Below are 19,124 nucleotides of genomic sequence, written 5' to 3'. Positions count from 1 at the left end.
GTAATGTAGATTCAAATTTGAATGCAGCTACTGATAATTTACTGTATTACAAGTTTTTCTGAGAGGCTTTTTCTTATGTCTAAATTTAATTATAAAAAATTAAAATTTTATTAGAAGATGACTATATGAAGAGGTGAGAAATTCTGTTGAAATATCAAATTAAGAATTTTTCAATTGCAGCAATTACTTGAAATGGTTTTTAGATACAGTAAATAATTTCAGTAAAGAAAAATCAATCATCTTCCACATATAATAATTGAGTCTTAACAAAGCTTTCAATGTAATTTAGATGTCCATATGATAGTCTTTAGACAAAGGATAGTATTTTTTTAATATTATTTTGAGGAAAATTCACTAGCCAAGTATTCATTTTGTTCTTTCACATTTTCTTAAATCTCAGAAATAATTATTTTGAAAATAAAGCAAAAAATAAAAGTATATACTTATAGGAAAAAATAGTCTGAATTTTGCACTATTATTCCTTATTAAAACATTGCTTTTTTCTAAGGTTTGATTATGTATTATTTAGTGACTTAGATTTATAATAACTAAAATTAACTGTTTAGTGTATAAATTTTTCTCTTCATAATAAAACAGTAAAATATGCATTCTTTTGTATTTTTCAGTAGAAATGGTGAATTAAGCATACACAAATCGTCACAGACTCTAGGCTTTGAGTGTGTTTACTTGGTAGTGTTTATTTTTTTTCTTATATTGTATTGGATCATCCCAAGATATATGGAAAAGATGGAAACAAAAAAAACTATATAACCAAATGTTTGAGAAACATTTGATTTTAGAAAATTTGCATGAGCCAAATGGATCAATCTATGTACTTTTGACTAGGCCCCTGAAACAAACAACATAACCAAATAGGAAGATGGGGCAGGTATTACAAGTGGAAAAAATGAGTGCAGAAGCTGCTGTAAGAGACCTAGGGTCAAATTCTGAATAGCAAGAAGGGGGTAAACATAAAATATCTCTGTCCTGAGGGACTACATTAACTGTACAGCCTAGTCTTCCACTATTTTGAAAATCCACATAATTTATTCCCTAAAAGCAGTTTAATAGGACTGTGCATGTTTTTTATTTTATTTTATTTTATTTATGTTAATTACATTTCTTTCAGAGAGGGAGCCTGAGAGTGGTGGAGAGGGGCAGAGAGAATGTTAAGCAGGCACAGCACTCAGTGCCAAGCCATTCACAGGCCTGAATCCCATGACCCAGAGATTATGACCAGAGCCAAATTTAAAAGTTGGATGCTCAACTGACTAAGCCACCCAGGCATCCCAGGACTGTGCATGCTTAAAGTACAATGATAAACATAACAATATACAAGTACAATATAAAACATAACTCCCCAAAAGTGAAAAATCCAATTTAAAAATGAGCAGAATACATGAATTAACATTTTTCCAAAGAAGACATACAGATGGCTAACAGACATATGAAAACATGCCCAACATCACTGATCATCAGGGAAATACAAATCAAACCACTGTGAGCTATCATCTCACACTTGTCAGAATGGCTAAAGTCAATAGCACAAGAAACAAAGTGTTGGTGGGGATGTAACAGGAACTCTCTTACAGTGTTGGTGAGAATGCAAACTGGTGTAGTCTCTGTGGAAAACAGTATGGAAGTTCCTAAAAAAGTTAAAGATAGAACTACCCTATGATTCAGCAATTGCACTATTAGGTATTTAGCCAAAGAATACAAAAATTCAAAAGAATAGATGCATTCCAATGTTTATAGCAGCCTTTTCTACAATTGCCAGATTATAGAAAGACCCCCAAATGCCCATCAACTAATGAATAGGTGAAGAAGATGGGCTGTATATACATCCAGTGGAATATTACTCAGCCACTAAAAAATAAAATCTTGCAATTTTCAATGACGGGAACAGACCCATAGAGTATTATGCTAAGCAAAATGAGCCAGTCAGAGAAAGACAAATACCATATGATTTTACTCATATGTGGAATTTAAGGGAAAAAAAAACCCAAATGAGTGAAGTGGGAAAAGAGAGAGAGAGACAAACCAAGAAACAGATTCTTTTTTAAAATATTTATTTATTTATTTATTTATTTTTATTTTGAGAGAGAGAGAGAACATGCATAAGTGGGAGAGGGGCAGAGAAAGAGCCAGAGAGAGAGAGAATCCCAGCCAGACTCCACACTCTCAGTGCAGAGCCCCATGCTAGTCTGGATCTCAGGAACCATGAGATCATGATCCAAGCCAAAATCAACTTGAGCTTAAATCAAGAGTCAGTCACTTAACCAACTGAGCCACCCGACCTCCCCAAGATAGATTCTTAACTATAGAGAACAAACTGATGGTCACCAGAGAGGAGATGGATGGGGGCTGGGGGTAATAGGCTAAGCAGGTGATGATGAATAAGGAATGAATTTATTGTAATGAACCCAGGGCTATGTATGGAAGTGTTAAGTTACTATATTCTACACATTTCCTGTCTTCTGATGGTTTGGGGTTTTATTTGCTATTCTCTTTCCAGCTCTTTAAGATGTAATGTTAGGTTGTGTATCTGGGACCTTTCTTCCGTCTTTAGGAAGGCCTGGATTGCTATACACTTCCTTTTTATGACTGTCTTTCCTGAATCCCAGAGATTTGGCATTGTGGTGTTGTCATTTTCATTACTTCCATGTACTGTCTAATTTCTTCTTTAATTTCTTGGTTAGCCCATTCATTCTTTAGTAGGATGTTCTTTAGTCTACAAGTATTTGTTATCTATCCAAATTTTTCTTGGGGTTGAGTTTGTGTTTCATAGTGTTATAGTCTGAAAATATGTATGGTGTGATCTCAATCTTTTTGTAATTGTTGAGGGCTGATTGTGTCCTAATATGTGATCTATTCTGGAGAACATTCCATGTACACTGGAGAAGGATGTATATTTTGCTGCTTTAGGATGAAATGTTCTGAGCATATCTGTTAAGTCCATCCAGCCCAGTGTGTCATTCAAAACCATTGTTTCCTTGTGGATATTCTGTTTGGATGATCTGTCCATTGCTATAAGTGGGGTGTTGAAGTTGACTACTATTATGGCATTATTATCAATGAGTTTCTTTATATTTGTGATTAATTGATTTATGTATTTAGGTGCTTGCACATTTAGAACATAAACATTTACAATTATTAAGTCTTCTTTGTGGATATACCATTAATTATGATATAATGCCCTTCTTCATCTCTTGCTACAGTCTTTATTTTAAAGTCTAGATTGTCTAATATAAGTATGGCTACACTGACTTTCTTTTGTCAACCATTAGCATGATAGATGGTTCTCCATTCCCTTACTTTCAATCTGAAGGTGTCTTTAGGTCTAAAGTGGGTCTCTTGTACACAGCATATAGATGGATCTTGTTTTCTTATCCATTCTGTTACTCTATGTCTTTTAATTGGAACATTTAGTCCATTGACATTTAGAGTGAGTACTGAAAGATAATGAGTTTATTGCCATTATATTTCTTATAGAGTTGGAGTTTCTGATGTTGTTCTCTGGTCCTTTCTAGTCTTTGTTGCTTTTGGTCTTTTTTTTTTTCTTTTGTTCTGTCTTTTCTCACCTCAGAGAGTCCCCTTTAAAATTTCTTTCAGGGCTGGTTTAGTGGTCACGAACTCCTAGTTTTTGTTTGTCTGGGAAACTTTTAATCTCTCCTATTTTGAATGACGGCCTTTATGGATAAAGATTTCTTGTCTGCACATTTTTCTGATTTAGCACATTGAATATATCCTGCCACTCCTTCCTGGCCTGCCAAGTTTCTGTGAATAGTCTGCTGCAAACCTGATCTGTCTTCCCTTATAAGTTAAGGACTTTTTTTTCCCCTACTGCTTTCATGATTCTTTCCTTGCCTGAATATTTTGTGAATTTGACTATGATATGTCTTGTTTATGTGTGGTTTTGGTTGAATCTCATGGGAGTCTCTGTGCTTCTGGAATGTTGATGTATGTGTCTTCCTCAGGTTAGGAAAATTTACCACTATGATTTATTTACATAAGCCTTCTTCCCCTTCTCTCTCTCTGAGATCCTCTGAGTCTGATATTCTTCCTTTTTAATGAGTTACTGATTTCTCTAATTCTTAAATCATGCTCTTTTGCTTTAGGCTCTCTCTTTTTTACGCCTCATTATTTTCCATAAGTTTGTCCTCTATATTGCAGATTAGCTCCTTTGCATCACCCATCCTTGCCATTGCAATTCATTTACAGCATATTTTATTTCAACTGGACCAGTTTGACTTCTTTTATTTCCATAGAAAAGGATTATAATCTATCTTCAACACTGGCTAGTATTCATATTATCATGATTCTGAATTCTGGTTCAGATGTCTTGCTTGTATCTGCATTGGTTAAGCCCCTGACCGTCATTTCTTCCTGCTCCTTCTTTCGGGGTGAATTTTCATTTCCTCATTTTGAGGGAAGAAAAGGAATTAATAAGGTAAAAAATAAAATTAAAAAATTAAAAATAACACACACACACAATCAAGTAAATGATGCTAGATCCTACATGTGCTGTGGTCTGGTTATTGAAAGGAACTTGATAGATTTGAGAAGAAAAAAAGAAAAAAAGGAAAATGTTTGAAAATTTGAGAAAATCAATACAATGAAACAGAATAAATTGAAATGATGGAAGCAAGATAGAATTTGAAAAATGTTTTTAAAAAGTAAAAAATTTAGCAGAAAAAAGCAAAAAATATTTTAATAAAAATTGAAAACAAATAAATATTTTCTTTATTATATTCAAGAAAAGGGAAAGAAACAACAACAAAAAAGAAAATTGAATAGATGGACCAGCAAACAGACTGAAATACAATTGAAATTATATCGTTTTCCCCTAGAAATCAAACTATGAAGCACTTTATAGTCTGTAAACTAAGCAGGTAGAGTGATCTGTGGTGTTCCTGAAGAGCAAGGTTGGCCCTCTTGGGCGGGTCTTAGTGTACCGGTTCCATTCATGGTGCTGCTTAGCTTACTGGGGTGAATCGCTGTGGCTCAGGTAGATGTGTATGTGCATGCACAGGAGGGGTGAAGATGGTGTCACCCAGTTATCCAGTCTCTAGTATCAGAACTCTATGCTCTCCCTGGCCAGGAATCAGGCACCTGTCCTTTGACTGTGGCTTCCATACACTCCCTGCTTTTACACTGTCTGTGACCAAGCCATCAGTTTGCCAGGCACCACCTCCCTCCAGAGTTTTATCTTAGATGTGACAATGTTTCCTGAACCCTCACTTTTGAGGGGTTTTGACAGAGTTAGATCCATTGGTGGAGGGTCTCCTGAGCAATGGCCAGGTGCCACCCACACCCAGGAAGCTTCACAGGTCCATAGTGCTGCTGATGGCTAGAGACTCCTGCTGGGTGCCAGCCCTTCCCAAAAGAGTTAACGTGACTGTGCAACAGCAGCATTTCAGAGATTACGTAAAATCACAACACACACATTTGGCACCAGACTTCACTCTTAAGGACCTTTTTCCAGTACCAGAGAAAGTGGTTCTCTGGGTCTCCTGGGACTGGATGGTCACACAGACTCTTACCAATGCCCTTCATCAGTGTAACCACTTCTCTCCATGTGGCCGAGAACTCCAGGACCCCACTCTGGGGATTCATGTTTCCTGCCAGAGCATCTCCAAGTACTGAGCTTTAGTGTTTCAGACTCTCCGCTCCCCCTGTTTATAGAGTCTTAATGGAGTTTAAACTCTCTACTTTCTCTTTTCCCCCTTTTTAGTTCAGGACCTGTGGCTGTTTCCACTTCTCCACTTTCTCTCCCCCTGCTTTTGGGGGCAGGTGCTTTTCCTGTACTCTCCTCCTGCCTCTGTCCTCTCTCTGCAAGGAAAAACAGCTCCCTGCCCTCTGCAGTTGCTCTCTCCCACAGTTCACCTCTCCACACCACATACCTGCTGAGTTCTGTGGTTTAGGTTGTACAGATTGTTGTGTTTATCCTCAAATCAGTTTTCTAGGTGTGCATGATGGTTTAGTGTTGATCTGTCTGTATTTCATGGATGCAAAATGGAAAAAAACTTCCATGCTGTGCTGCCATCTTGGCTCCTCCCCTCCTACTATTTTGTACACATGAAACTAATATAATGCTGTATGTTAACTAACTGGAACCAAAATAAAAACTTTAAGAAAAGAAGAAAATTTTTTAAAAAGTGAAGCTTATTACAAGAAACTTAAAAAGTGTGTGTGCATGTGTTATACAGAGCACAAGAGGAATTGAATTTTGGGATAAGATTAATTAAATTGTATTGCTTTCATAATCAAACCAAATCAACTAAAAGGTTTCAAAAGTAAACAAAATAATGGAAGGCATACACATTCAAATTGTCCAATATAATCTCTACAAAACAGTACAGACCAACAAGGAGTAAAAATAAAATCATTAATCATTTATGTTTATGTATATTGCACTTCTGGATAATTTGAAGTTATAGTATTTTGTATTTTCTAGCCATGTTGAAGGAGGAGAATTTGTGTATTGGATTTTTTATATAGTATATTAGAACAACTGGCAAATTTTAATAAAATTTCTTGGTTATAAAACATATAAAAGTTAATTTCTAACTTGGTAATTTTACTAAAGTAATAAAAATATAATATCCTTTTTATTAAAACTACACACTAATGTAATTGGAGATAAAGTACAATCACAAATTTCAGAAAATAAAACTTATAACATGTGCATATATGTATAAACATATATATGATTATACATATATATGGAGAGAGAGAATCATAAAAGTGTCATAAATTGTTAATAATTATTCTTGTGTAAGTGCTAATTTAACTTTAACTTTGTCGTTAAATTCTAACAGGGCCTCTTTAATTTAAGACAATTTACAACAAATACCCTCTGCATGTAGAAAATGATAACACATTCAAACAGTGAGGGATAAATATCTTTTTTCGAAATATAAACACTTAGACATTCAGACAAATATAGAGAAAGCTTAGAGATTGATTTTATATTCTAGCCATGGGTTAAGGGTAAATAGCATTTGAAAAAAAAAGAAACATAACTATCTATGTCAAAGACATTGGTCTCCTTCCCAGTAGACTAAAATCTCTTACCCAATAGAGAATAGATATTTATAAATCATTTATCCATAACAAAAGGACTAGACCATGAAACTAAATTTTTAATCATTATAGCCATTGAGGGGAAATAACTATAAACCACATAGTTCGAAAAGACATGCCTCAGTTAAAGCTGTCCATTAGAGCTGCTCTTCTCTGGCAACAAATTTTACATGCTTCTTTTTGGTAAATACACTGGGCATATTTGGGGAAGTCTTCCAAAATGGTTAAAATGAAATATATTTTTTAAACAGGTAAAATTATAACTTCCATGCATATATGAAATAAAGATATGTTCAAGATTTTATTTAATTCATTTTTAATAAGGAATGCATTAAAATGTTATAGTCAGATGAATTTAATAAGTCACTCAAAGAGAGAAAACTATTTAGGGATACAGAAAACAGGTTTTCCATGGATCTGGTTACCAGTATAATGCTATTTGGACCATATCAATTAATATGTAAGTTACATCTATAAAATTTTGACAAATTACGTTGATATTTTAAAACAATTCAATAATGAATGTTGATATATTTTGCTTTTCACAAAATATATATCCCTGCTATAAACTTAATATGACTTTTTAAAACTGATCTTAATATAAATCAAAACAGTTTATTTTACCTTTGCTAAAGGTATACATGAATTTAACACATAAAGCATGAAATTCAAACTTTGAGATGCTTGTAATATTGACATGTGATGAATATTTACAGAACTTTTTTTATTTTATAGTTGTATGCCAATGAATGCAAATGTTTGACTGAAGAAGGCAGTAAGGGATATTGGTGTCTATGTATTCCAAGATGGCCTGGCAAAATGTCTCTGGAAAATGCAACTGATTACCAAGAAAGTGGTTGTCAACATGAAGCTATTTATAAAGATGAAATTAATAGATCCAGGTATTTATCAATCATTTGAACAAAGCATATATTTACAAAAAGTTATAATTATAATGATTAGCCATAATTGATTTTTTTAAATGATTCAACAGTTCTATACATTTCTAAGTGCTCATCCAGAAAAGAATACTCTAAATTACATTTATAAATTTCACCTAACCCACCTTCCCCTCTGTCAAACACAAGTTTCTTATCTATATTTAATTTTTGTTGTTGGTGGTGGTGGTATTTGTCACTTTTTAGAAAATGTTTGTTTATCTTTGAGAGAAGGAGAGGATAGGAGAAGGGAAGAGGGAGAGAGAGAGAATTCCAAACAGACTCTGGGCTGTCAATGCAGAGCCTGACATGGGCTTGATCTCAGGAACCTTGAGATCATAACCTGAGTTGAAATCAAGAGTCAGATAAATGAGATTTTGAGGAGCCAAACCCTGGTAGTAGGACTGGGGTATTCTGTTCTATTATAGGGTTTGTGAGGATCTAATTCTCTAGCCTCCCATGACCATTGATCCTCTATATTGGTTGCCCCACATGCATAGCAAGAGATCTTCAGAATCTGGGCTATAGTCTCTGCTAAGGCTAGAAACAAGTTCCTTACTGTGACTAAAATGGGAGGGGCCTACTTCTTATTTCTTCATAGAAGTAGTGAAAGACTTGATGAGACATGGTTGTATGGGCAGTACTGACTCTCAAAATGTAACACAGTTCCTGGGGTCTATGCTTCACCCATGGATCCAGATGCCAATACCGGTGCCCCATTGCCATTTGGAATCTCCTAGGTTAATGATGGTAAAATTAACAGGGTTACAGGACTTTTATTGATGACCTGATATAGCAGCCCCATTCTGAACAAATGCTGTTGTGCCTTCTTTTTTCCAAGTACCCCATGAAACACATCTTCAGCGGAGGCATAAAAACCCAGTTCTCCTTACACATGTATTTGTCATTGAGTCAGTATTCCCACTCCCAATCTAAGCCTCTGCACAGTATATCAAGAGTCCTAGGGATTTCTATGACAAGTGCCCACTGTTTTTGCATGGCAGATGCCTCTGGGCCAATACCTATAACTGCACATTCGTCAAACAGCATTGTCATGGGTCATTTTGGGTTAGTAATTTGTGTCCGGCTAACCAAGCCCTCCACCTTTTGGTAGGATCAGACTTCTAATGAATCTTCACTGGGAGAGTTTTGTGGTCAAAGCAAGTGTATTGACTCTGTCGTTGGCAGATAGAATAGGTGGTCTTATCATGTCTGCAGTCCCCAGGACTTTACCTTGGCATGATGAGTGCATATGGTATAGTTGGGTGTAAGTGCCCCCTGGTCTGACCGAGTTTTGCAAATACATAGGTCACATGATGAGGAATCTAGGTTTACAGAAGGGATCCAGATTAGAAACAACCAATACCAACAAATCACCCTATCCACAAAGGAAGGTGAGTGCTAAACAGAAACCTCTCACCACACTTCCAGCTGGCCAGAGCAGCCTCTGCCAATTCTGTGGTGAAAAGTAGAGCAAGAATCACAGTAACAGCAAGAAACAAGGGGTGACAGTGTGTCAAATTAAGGAAACAGATATGGAAAACAAGGACAGTCAATTTGTTCCACAGGACCGCCAATTCCTCAGGCTTCTGCCATGCATGGATTAGTCAGCTTCCATAGGGACTAAAGCAGGGATGCTAAATCCCAGAGCTTCGATTGCTTCTTCCATATGGTCCGCTTGATGGATCAGGAATTCACTTCCAGATTGGCCCCCTAATTTTCTTCAGTGGACTCTGTAGGACTCCCTGGTCTTGCTGCAAGGAGGCACGGTCTCTGCTGGCCTGATCTTCTAATTACCTTCTTGGAGGGATCTATGGTGTTACGACTGGTGGTCCGGGTGAGCTGGTCATATCTGGAGAAGCCTATTGTGCTAGAGGAGGCAAGGCATTGGGACTAGGGGCAGGCTCCAGTGGAGTTTCAGCAGCCAGGGTGGCTAGAGGCACAAGTGGCAGTGAGGGGTACAATGGGACATATGACAGTGGGGTCCACTCAGGATCCTGCAACAGTATGGGTTTTCCAGTTTGGGGCCAGCATTTGGAGAAAGCCATGACGTGAGCCATCATAACTTTACAGTTCTCTTCAATACGGACTTCTAGCCAAGGTGGCTGAGGTAGGACCAGGTCTTGCTAACATCAATGTAAGGAAATTGGTCCACATGGCCTGGATCCCCCACAACGACCCTGAATACTCGGCCAACTAGCTTCTTACCAAGTGAGCCTTTGGAGGAGCAGCGCACCGTTAAAGACGGCCAATCAATTCACAGACTGTCCAGAGCTTTCCGGGAGCTAATTTCACACCATGATCTCCTGAATATCCCTTTATAAAATTCCTCAACATACACTCTGGGGGAGTCTGTTGGGTTTACTCTGCTTTCCACCCATTTCCTCCCCCAATGGACAACTTTTATGCATCAGAAAGGAAAAAGAGGGAAAGGAAGGACTAATTTCTTGAGGATACATACTCCCTTCCTCTGTTTCCAGCCACTCTCCTCTCAGAGATATTTCAGGTGACTCTTAGCATTGGTGGGTTCAGTATCAAGCCCTAACCCAAATCAGACCCCTAGGAAGTCTGACATAGCTCTAAGCCATATGAGGTCACCATAGAACCACTGAGGATCAGGACTCAACACTTGCTTTGGCCCATTGGTCAGGTCCAGGTGGAAACTTTATGCTGTCCATCACATTCACACACAGGCACACAGCTACTCCAGCCAGCTGCCCAGTGCCCAGGGCCTTAGAGTTGTGGTTTCATTCCTTATGGAACTACTTGGTCAACTCTGGGAGGTGATCAGGCTCCCCTTCTTCCTCTTCGAGGCAAGTCTACCAAAAGCAACCCAGGTTCTTACCAGTATGACAGGTGGCACTCCTTGAGCTGGTTCCTGGGGCTCACAGGTTCCTTTGTGCATCCTGGGCCTTCACCCTGCCTGCCCAGGAGGGCCTAGTCTCCTACTGATAAAACAGTTCACTGGCATCAGGTGAGGTCACCTCTCTTGGTGCCCCAAGATTCAAGGTTTGTACCCTTGTGACAAGGGAGGTGAAATACCATTTCTGCCTCCCAGGTGAGCCCCCATGAAATATAGCATGAGTCATACACAGAAAGTTGGGACATCAAGGTTTTCTTTCCAGGAAGCAGCTTTATTGGTGCCAGCATAGGCTCAGTGGGCTAAGATCCAAAAAAGCACAGTGGGGGTTGCCCTTTGTACAATTTTTGTTTCTTTGTCTCCTACATATGGTAACATACCTTCTGAATAGGTTGTCTATGTTATGGAGTCAAGGAATGTCTCACAGGTGCGCATAGTCAGGTTGCCTTCCCTTGTCTTGAGGTTTATACCACATTCCTTAGGGAGGGGTTCTATGAGGGGTTTTGTTTATTTTATATCATTTAGGAAGTAAATATCTTTTTAAATTGCTAAAGTAACTATTATTTCCACTTTCCAAACATACAAGTAATTTGTGTCATAGCAGTGAATTTTCTGGCTTTCTTTCTGGGATCTTTAAAATAAACTTGTTTCCTTAATAAGCTATTTTTTAACATTTCACATTTTGCAAGCAATGCTAAATATAAGCAAAATGCTATTTTTCAGTTATAAGCAACATTTCTGTTTTAAAGTGTAAAATCTAAAAGCTTATGATAAAATCAAGTATAGTTTTAAAACCTATTTCTGGGGGCACCTGGGTGGCTCAGTCAGTTAAGCATCCGGCTTTGGCTCAGGTCATGATCTCAATGTTCGTGGGTTTGAGCCCCACATCGGGCTCTGTGCTGACAGCTAGCTTAGAGCCTGGAGCCTGCTTCAGATTCTGTGTCTCCTTCTCTCTCTGACCCTCCCATGCTTGCACTGTCTCTCAAAAAAAAAAAAAAACAAAAACAAGCAAACCCCCCCCTCCCAAAACCCTATTTCTGTAGCATTTGGTGGCTTATATAAATGCAGCTTTAGGTGAATATGCCACAGAAATATATTTTGATGAGGGTTTTCTTAAGTTACTCCTGAACCAGGAAGTCTGATGATTATTAATTTCTAAGACTATTTTAATGTTTGCTATGGTGTTGATGACTGTTTTTATTTATTTTATTTAGTTTTTAATGTTTTTATTTCTTTTTGAGAGAGAGAGAGAGAGAGAGAGAGCAAGCATGAGCAAGAGAGGATTAGAGAGAGAGGGAGACACAGAATCTGAAGACATGCTCCAAGCTCTAAGCTAGCCATCAGCACAGAGCCTGATGTGGGGCTCAACCCCACTAACAGCAAGATCATGACCTGAGCCAAAGCCAGACACTCAACCAACTGAGCCACCCAGGCACCCCTTATGACTGTTTTTAAAGAAATTGAATATCTTGTTTTGTGTTTATTTTTAACTTTTGGAAGTGCCATGGAAAATTTTCTGGCTTCCAGGCAACTTTTGTTACTAAAATGTTTTAGAAAAAAAAGGAAACAAATACATATAAATATCACTTCTGTGTGTGTGCATGTATGTATTTTTTGTTTATGGTTAGTTTTGTAACCACGAAACCATATTTCTCTGGTGGCTGAATCCTTTTGTCTACTGTGTTTACATATATATATATACATATATTTATATAATGTATGATGTACATATAAAATATGTGTATATATAAATATATATGTAATATATATTTTTGATTGTTGTTTGTTTTGTTTTGTTTTTCCTTTTTATTGTGTCCTGGACAGAGGGATAACCTTGCTTCTCTGAACTTTAGAGTAAAATAACATAGAAGTCATTAATTCATTTATGACATCAATTCTAAAGTAGGTATCATTGTAGTTTCTGTATCCATGCCAAAAATTAATTACAATAAACTTCATTAAAGGAGGCATGTTTGTATAATTAAGTTTCAACTATAGTATGAATTGAAACTTAGCTAATGTATACACAATTATTTCCCATGTGTCTTTTTTATTTTTGGTGCAAAAAGCATATATTATGATATAAAGTCAAAGTTTGACTATATTATAGCTTCAGGCTCTATGACTTTTCATGTTTTAATTTCATATGTCAAACAATAAAAATGTATGCATGTTATATGATTTTGTGCTACCTGGGCCAGATTTTTATTTTACTTCATTATATCTAAATAGCTTTTTATAGGTCTAACCTTTTTGCATTACCTTTCAAATTATCTTCTAAGACTTGGAATTTCATGAAGCTGTTTATTCAGAACCTTTAAGATGACCTTTCTCTTGAGCATAATTCAATTTTAAAATACATTTGATGGTTATATAGTCAAACAATATTAATGGAGCATCCAATGTATATAAGGCATATGGATCATAGTCTTAGGACTTAGGGAAATAAGTAGAGTGATATATTTAATTTCTTCCCTTCCAGAATTCTTTTCCACTAAAAAAACCTAAAGGATGAAAAAATTTAAGTCACAATATTTATAAATGAGACCATATTTTCAACTGACATGTTTTGCTTTATTCTTTCAATCATATCATCATTACTTGTTTCAAACAAGTTAATTCAAATTGGATTATTTAGTAATAAAGTTAGTAATACATTCATGAAACATTTTAGTCCAATTAATTTTCTCAAAGTAAAAGTACTATGAAATTATAAGAACATATAAAAATTATAAATAATATATGTGGACCACTATAATTTTTTAAACAAAATTAATGTACTTGTCACTGCAAAAGCTCTCAATTTAATAGTAATTTATCTTTGCACTGGGTATCCTTCTAGGCATGTGTACAAACCAGCATTTAAATGCATACTATTAATTGGGATGACAAAATGCTCCAAATACTTGTACAAGATTGGGTGAGTGCTTTAGTAAACTGGAGAAGTTTATTTAGGTTATTGATTTTTCAAAGAGATGCTCTTGAATTCTGGGAACATTTTGGAAATTTCTAGGGTCATTCTAGTATTCAGTATAAGTGTTTGAAACAGCTGTCATTTACTAGGTGAGTGGTCACCTAGGTCATTTACTAGGTGGATGATGAACCAGTGCACAGAAGAGTTCCATGAACAACAGCAACAAAAAATGTTACATGATTTGTACAGTTTTCAAAAGTCCCAACATATATTAATGTGGATTTAAAACTTTTTAAATAAATATCTGAGCCAGTATTGTAACTCTGTTTTACATACGAACATAAAATATTTTTATAAAATTTTAATAATCATTGGATTTCCCAGGAATGAAAGTTTTATGTTAATCAAGTACATATTATGTTCTGTTCAGAAGTTTATTAGAATTTGTTAACCATGTTGAAAAATTATATCATTCTTCTTGAATTTCTAATAAACTATTATTAGTCTCCATGTATAACTGCCAGGTCCATGTTCAGTAACTTAATTTCAAGTAAACATATGCACATACGATATGGCTGGTAGCAGACTTACCTGCCTAGTAATGAACTCATTTAATCCTCTTCTATCAGATATAGTATCGATAATTTTATAGATGAGAAAACTAGGGCAGAGTATCTTTTAAATAAGTTAGAGAAGAAGAATTAAAACCAAGGTTCCTTTTCGAAGGCCAGCGCTTTGAATATATCAAAGCATCAACTATACTGACTGCCATTAACAATCTTAGCGATCCCTGGCAAATTGCATTAAACGGATAAATTTTTCACAACTACAGGAAGAAAGATTTGAACTAATTGACCTTTAACATTCTTGCTGGATGCAAACACCTACCATCATATAAATTTATGAGTGTAATGACTTAAGTTCAGTAGGTTAATTTTCATTAATAATAACAAGAAAAGTAATTTGACATTGCTCTTCTCAACTCATTGACATGTTTATATGATTATCTTAAGTGCCCTTTGAATTGTTGGCAAAGGATACTTTAAAATCACTTTACTTTAGACCAAAGATTATCTCTATGATTTAGGTTTCTTCATCACCTTATGCATCCTTTTTCTGATGCTTTATATGCATATATATAAATATTCAAAGGAATATATGTGCACATATTATACAGTGTATAATCGTATTAAAATGGCATATCATAATCTACTTTCCCTAAGGTGGTGCCTAGCATATAGAGAGATATATAGAGAAACAAGAATGAATGTTCCGTGTATTAGGTCAATGCCAGTCATATAGAAAATGCAAACATATATTTACTGAATTAATACAGAAATGAATGACTGAATACAATCAATAGAAACTATTATTAATTAAAACCCATTTCTCTGAGGCATGAGATTAAGTATTTCAAACGGGTTTTGTGCTTCTCAGACTATTGATAGTGCTGCTATCGGCTAGGAATGCCTGGGGCGCTTGGCACTCACCTGTTGGCCGCCAAACCGAGACTCGCACTTGGGCCTGGGCTAACTTCTGGAGAGGCTTCGCAGGCATTTCCACAAGCCAGCGTTGCTACAGGACTGTCCCATGTAGTTTTTATTATTTTTATTATGTACCTCAGCAACAATTGTCAGGGAACTGTGGGGGGAAAAATTATTCTTGTTTGTTAGTTTTTGTTTGTTTTGTTTTTAACCGCTGGTTCTGGCCAGCACGGGGCTCAGCACGCCTCACAGACAGGTTGCATATCAGGTAAAGGGAGGGCAGATCTAGAATTGTGGCTTTTTGAGGGGTGAAGAGGGTGGTATCTAGGGATTCTTGGGTTCAGTATGCCGGTGCGTTTAAAACACACCAGTCAGCTGAAATTAAAGCCTGACAAGGGAAAAGCAGAGTCACGTAAAAGATCAATTATCTAGGTCAACCAGTGCTTTCTAAAAAGGGGAACTTTAGGTGGGTCTTTAGTTGTGTAGCTGGCAGTGTGTTTATTCAGGATAAATGTCTTTGAAATGAATGCCTTGATAACGGTTTTTGCAAGCACTTACATTGCAATCAAAGAAGCTAATTGTCAGCAGAAGCTATTTGTCACAGTACCAGACAGTATGGCAAATTTTCACCCATGTCCTGACAAACACACAGACTCTAACCTTGTCGTTTAGTCTCACCAGCGTTAATGACACTATCCTAGGTTACGTAGTAATTAAAGTGGCAGCACCTGTATTTGAGTCTACCTCTGCCTTTTACCGAAGTTCCTTTCACTCATTCTGCACAGTAAGCAAAATTAAATTTGCCAAGTATGGACATTTTCTTTCTTTTTTAAATGTGTATTTATTTTTGAGGGAGGAGGAGCAGAGAGAGGGAGAAGAAGAATTCCAGCCAGGCTCCACACTTAGCGTGAAGCTTAAGCGGGGTTTATCTAACCTCCTTAAGATCATGACCTCAGCTGAAATTGAGTTAGACGCTTAATGGACTCAGAGACCCAAGATGGACATTTTCGTTTCTTTTTATCTTCTTTTAAAATTTATTTATTTATTTTGAGAGGGAAAGAGAGAGAGAGAGTGGCAACAAGAGAGGGAGAAAGAGAGAACTCCACCTTGTCAATGAGGAGTCCCATACACAAACTGTAAGCTCATGACCAGTGCTGAAACCAAGAAATCAACTGAGCCATCCAGGTGCCCAGTATGGACATTTTCCATAAGAAAATTTAAAGTATGCCCACAACAAAATGTGTTGTATTGCTATCCTGTGTATTTAAGTACATACGTGATGAATATTTAAATTATATGACTAATTGGATTTTGTTTTTGCATGTTGCAGATGCAGCTGTTCTCTTGGTTACATGGACCCATTCTATGTCCTCAATGTTGAGGATTGCTTAGGAAACCAGAGTAGGTCAGTGCATGGCCTCTGCTTGGTCTGTTTGCACAAGTGCAACAGTAGTCTGCAAAGACATGGACGGAACGACTATGAAACAGAAACCGAAGACTGTGAATCTGTGCCCTACAAAAATGGGGCAGCCGGTGCACGTGTAAGCGGCTATTTCTTCTGCAAGTGTGTCCCAGGATCTACAGGCAAGTATTTCTGAGAAATCAAATTCTCTGCTGGATAATGTCAATACATTTATTTAATGTATCTCAAATGTATCTAATGATTAGTACTGTAGGCTGCTTTCTCACTTAGCAAAGTAAAAATCTCTTCACTAGGAATAATAGGATTGTTTCTTTGGGCAATTACATTGCTGACTATGCAGCCTTGGCTCATGCAAATGAGGCTAAAAAGGTCAGGCTGAACCACAGAGAATATGATACATATGTCAAAGGTCTGTGGAGAAAAACAGGCAGCCATAACCTTCCAATAATTTTGCCTAAACAGTTTCAGTATTGCCCTTCAACCCCCTCTTTGGCTGCCTAAGCACACTGAGTGCTTACATTAAAAATAAGACTGTTTCAGTATTTTCTTGGTCAGTTTAATGCTCCATTAGTAAAATTAAAAAACTCCATAAAACCACAAACATACTATATCTTCTGTAAAGTCATAAAGGATGACATTCATATTGGCTGTGTAGTAATAAGGCATCTTTTGATATAAAAATATCAGAAATTAAGCATTCAGATTTATATTACTTGAGATTTTATGCTTGGTCATACATTGAAAGAATTGTTAATAATTTCAAAACTTCTTAAGTTTGATTGCTTTATAAAAAAGCAGTATGGAGGTCACACAGAAGAAAATAATATTGTCACTTTTAAATCACACATGATTTAAAGTAAAATAATGAGAAAAAAAGTTTTGTGAAATTTGATATCCCCTTTTATTGAGCCAACCCAATTCTAAACATTATTTAGTTTTCCATCTTAAAAATTTTTTAATGTTTTTTATTTATTTTTGAAAGACAGACAGAGACAGTGTGAGCAGAGGAGGGTCAGTGAGAGAGGGAGATACACTATCCAAAGACAGGCTCCAGGCTCTGAGCTAGCTGTCAGCACAGAGCCTGATGCGAGGCTCAAACCCACGAACCGTGAGATCATGACCTGAACCAAAGTATGATGCTTAACCAACTGAGCCACACAGGTGCCCGGTATTTCCATCTTAAAATGGAAAATATTTTCCCTGTTTGATATTTAAAGTAATATCCTGAAGGTTTTGGAGGTAATTTAAAAAGATGAGTTCCAATAATGGAATTGGTGATCTTATTGAAATAAATGTATGGCCATCTAGGTTGATTTTTTTAAGATAAAAATATATTTGAGCGTATTAATTTTGGTCAGCTTGCTGAAAAGTTTGTCTCCTTCACATTTCACATTTCAAACATGTTCTTAGTAAAAATAAAATAGCACAAAATGTGTTAGCATTGTTGAAACATAAGGCAGCTTAGGAGGAACAATATATACATACATCTGTTTTGTAAACATAGGATATCCTCCAAAATTCAGTGAAAATATAATAGTAGTCACCAACTGCACATCAAATGGAATAAGGAATGGAATTTTAACTCCTCTTAATACCATTACTAAGAAAAAAGGTCCTTTGATATTTGCATATTCTTTATGGATATGTACATATGTATATGTGCACACATAGTGAACATCCTTTCATTTTATATATCAATATTCTATATTGGCTGTAAATTATATGATCATTAGGCATGCATTATATATATAATATATATACACAATCTAAAAAGTTAAATCTGAAAAGTACATGTAGTTCTCAACATTGGTATATAGTAGAAAGTTGGTATGACTCACTTTTTGACTGGAAATAAAAAATTAAACCAAATTTAAGATTTGCAATCTTATATTATTAGGAAGGCATGTATGTTCTATGAAGTCTCTCTGTTTCTACTGAATTATAAAGAACTCTGTGGGTTTCCTTATATCCAAATATTCAGTCCTACTTTTAAACTCTTCACACAGTGAAATGTGAAGAAACTGATCAGTCTAAAATTTCCCAAGGGTGCAGAATTAATCCCACTGAAAGAATATTTTGGGAATAACTTAAAATTGGTGCTCCTTTTCCTCTCCACTCTGTTCTCTCTCTCTCTGTGGCTTCTCCTTGTTGTCAGTTCTCTCTCTCCCTTCACCTGGATTCTTCATTTAATCTCTTCTCTTCTCCTAGCTTCTTTTCCCTTTATGTTTTATTTCTTCTTTAACTTTCTCCCCTCTTTCATCTGGTTTATACCACTCTTTTTTCCCCTTGATCTAGTTTTTCCACCTCTATCTATGAACTCATGTGTTTCCTATACTGATCTGTAAGGTGTTTGCATACCTTTTCCATGAGAGTGATTATCCCCTTTCTTAAATCAGATCATTTTGGGGGGAATTTTAGC

General features: G+C 36.2%; 1 protein-coding gene across 1 annotated transcript in view; it reads left to right on the top strand.

The window, feature by feature from the left end:
* The window catches only part of EYS (eyes shut homolog), a 1,499,666-nt gene that overhangs the window by 149,045 nt on the left and 1,331,497 nt on the right, over positions 1-19,124 (top strand). Inside the window, exons 8-9 of the mRNA XM_029943180.1 lie at positions 7,822-7,988; positions 16,613-16,870. Coding sequence (XP_029799040.1) covers positions 7,822-7,988; positions 16,613-16,870 — 425 coding nt within the window. The remainder of the gene's footprint in view (positions 1-7,821; positions 7,989-16,612; positions 16,871-19,124) is intronic.

This window comes from Suricata suricatta, chromosome 7 (assembly GCF_006229205.1).
Source record: "Suricata suricatta isolate VVHF042 chromosome 7, meerkat_22Aug2017_6uvM2_HiC, whole genome shotgun sequence".
NCBI classification, from domain to species: domain Eukaryota; kingdom Metazoa; phylum Chordata; class Mammalia; order Carnivora; family Herpestidae; genus Suricata; species Suricata suricatta.
This window is presented reverse-complemented; position numbering and strand designations above follow the sequence as displayed.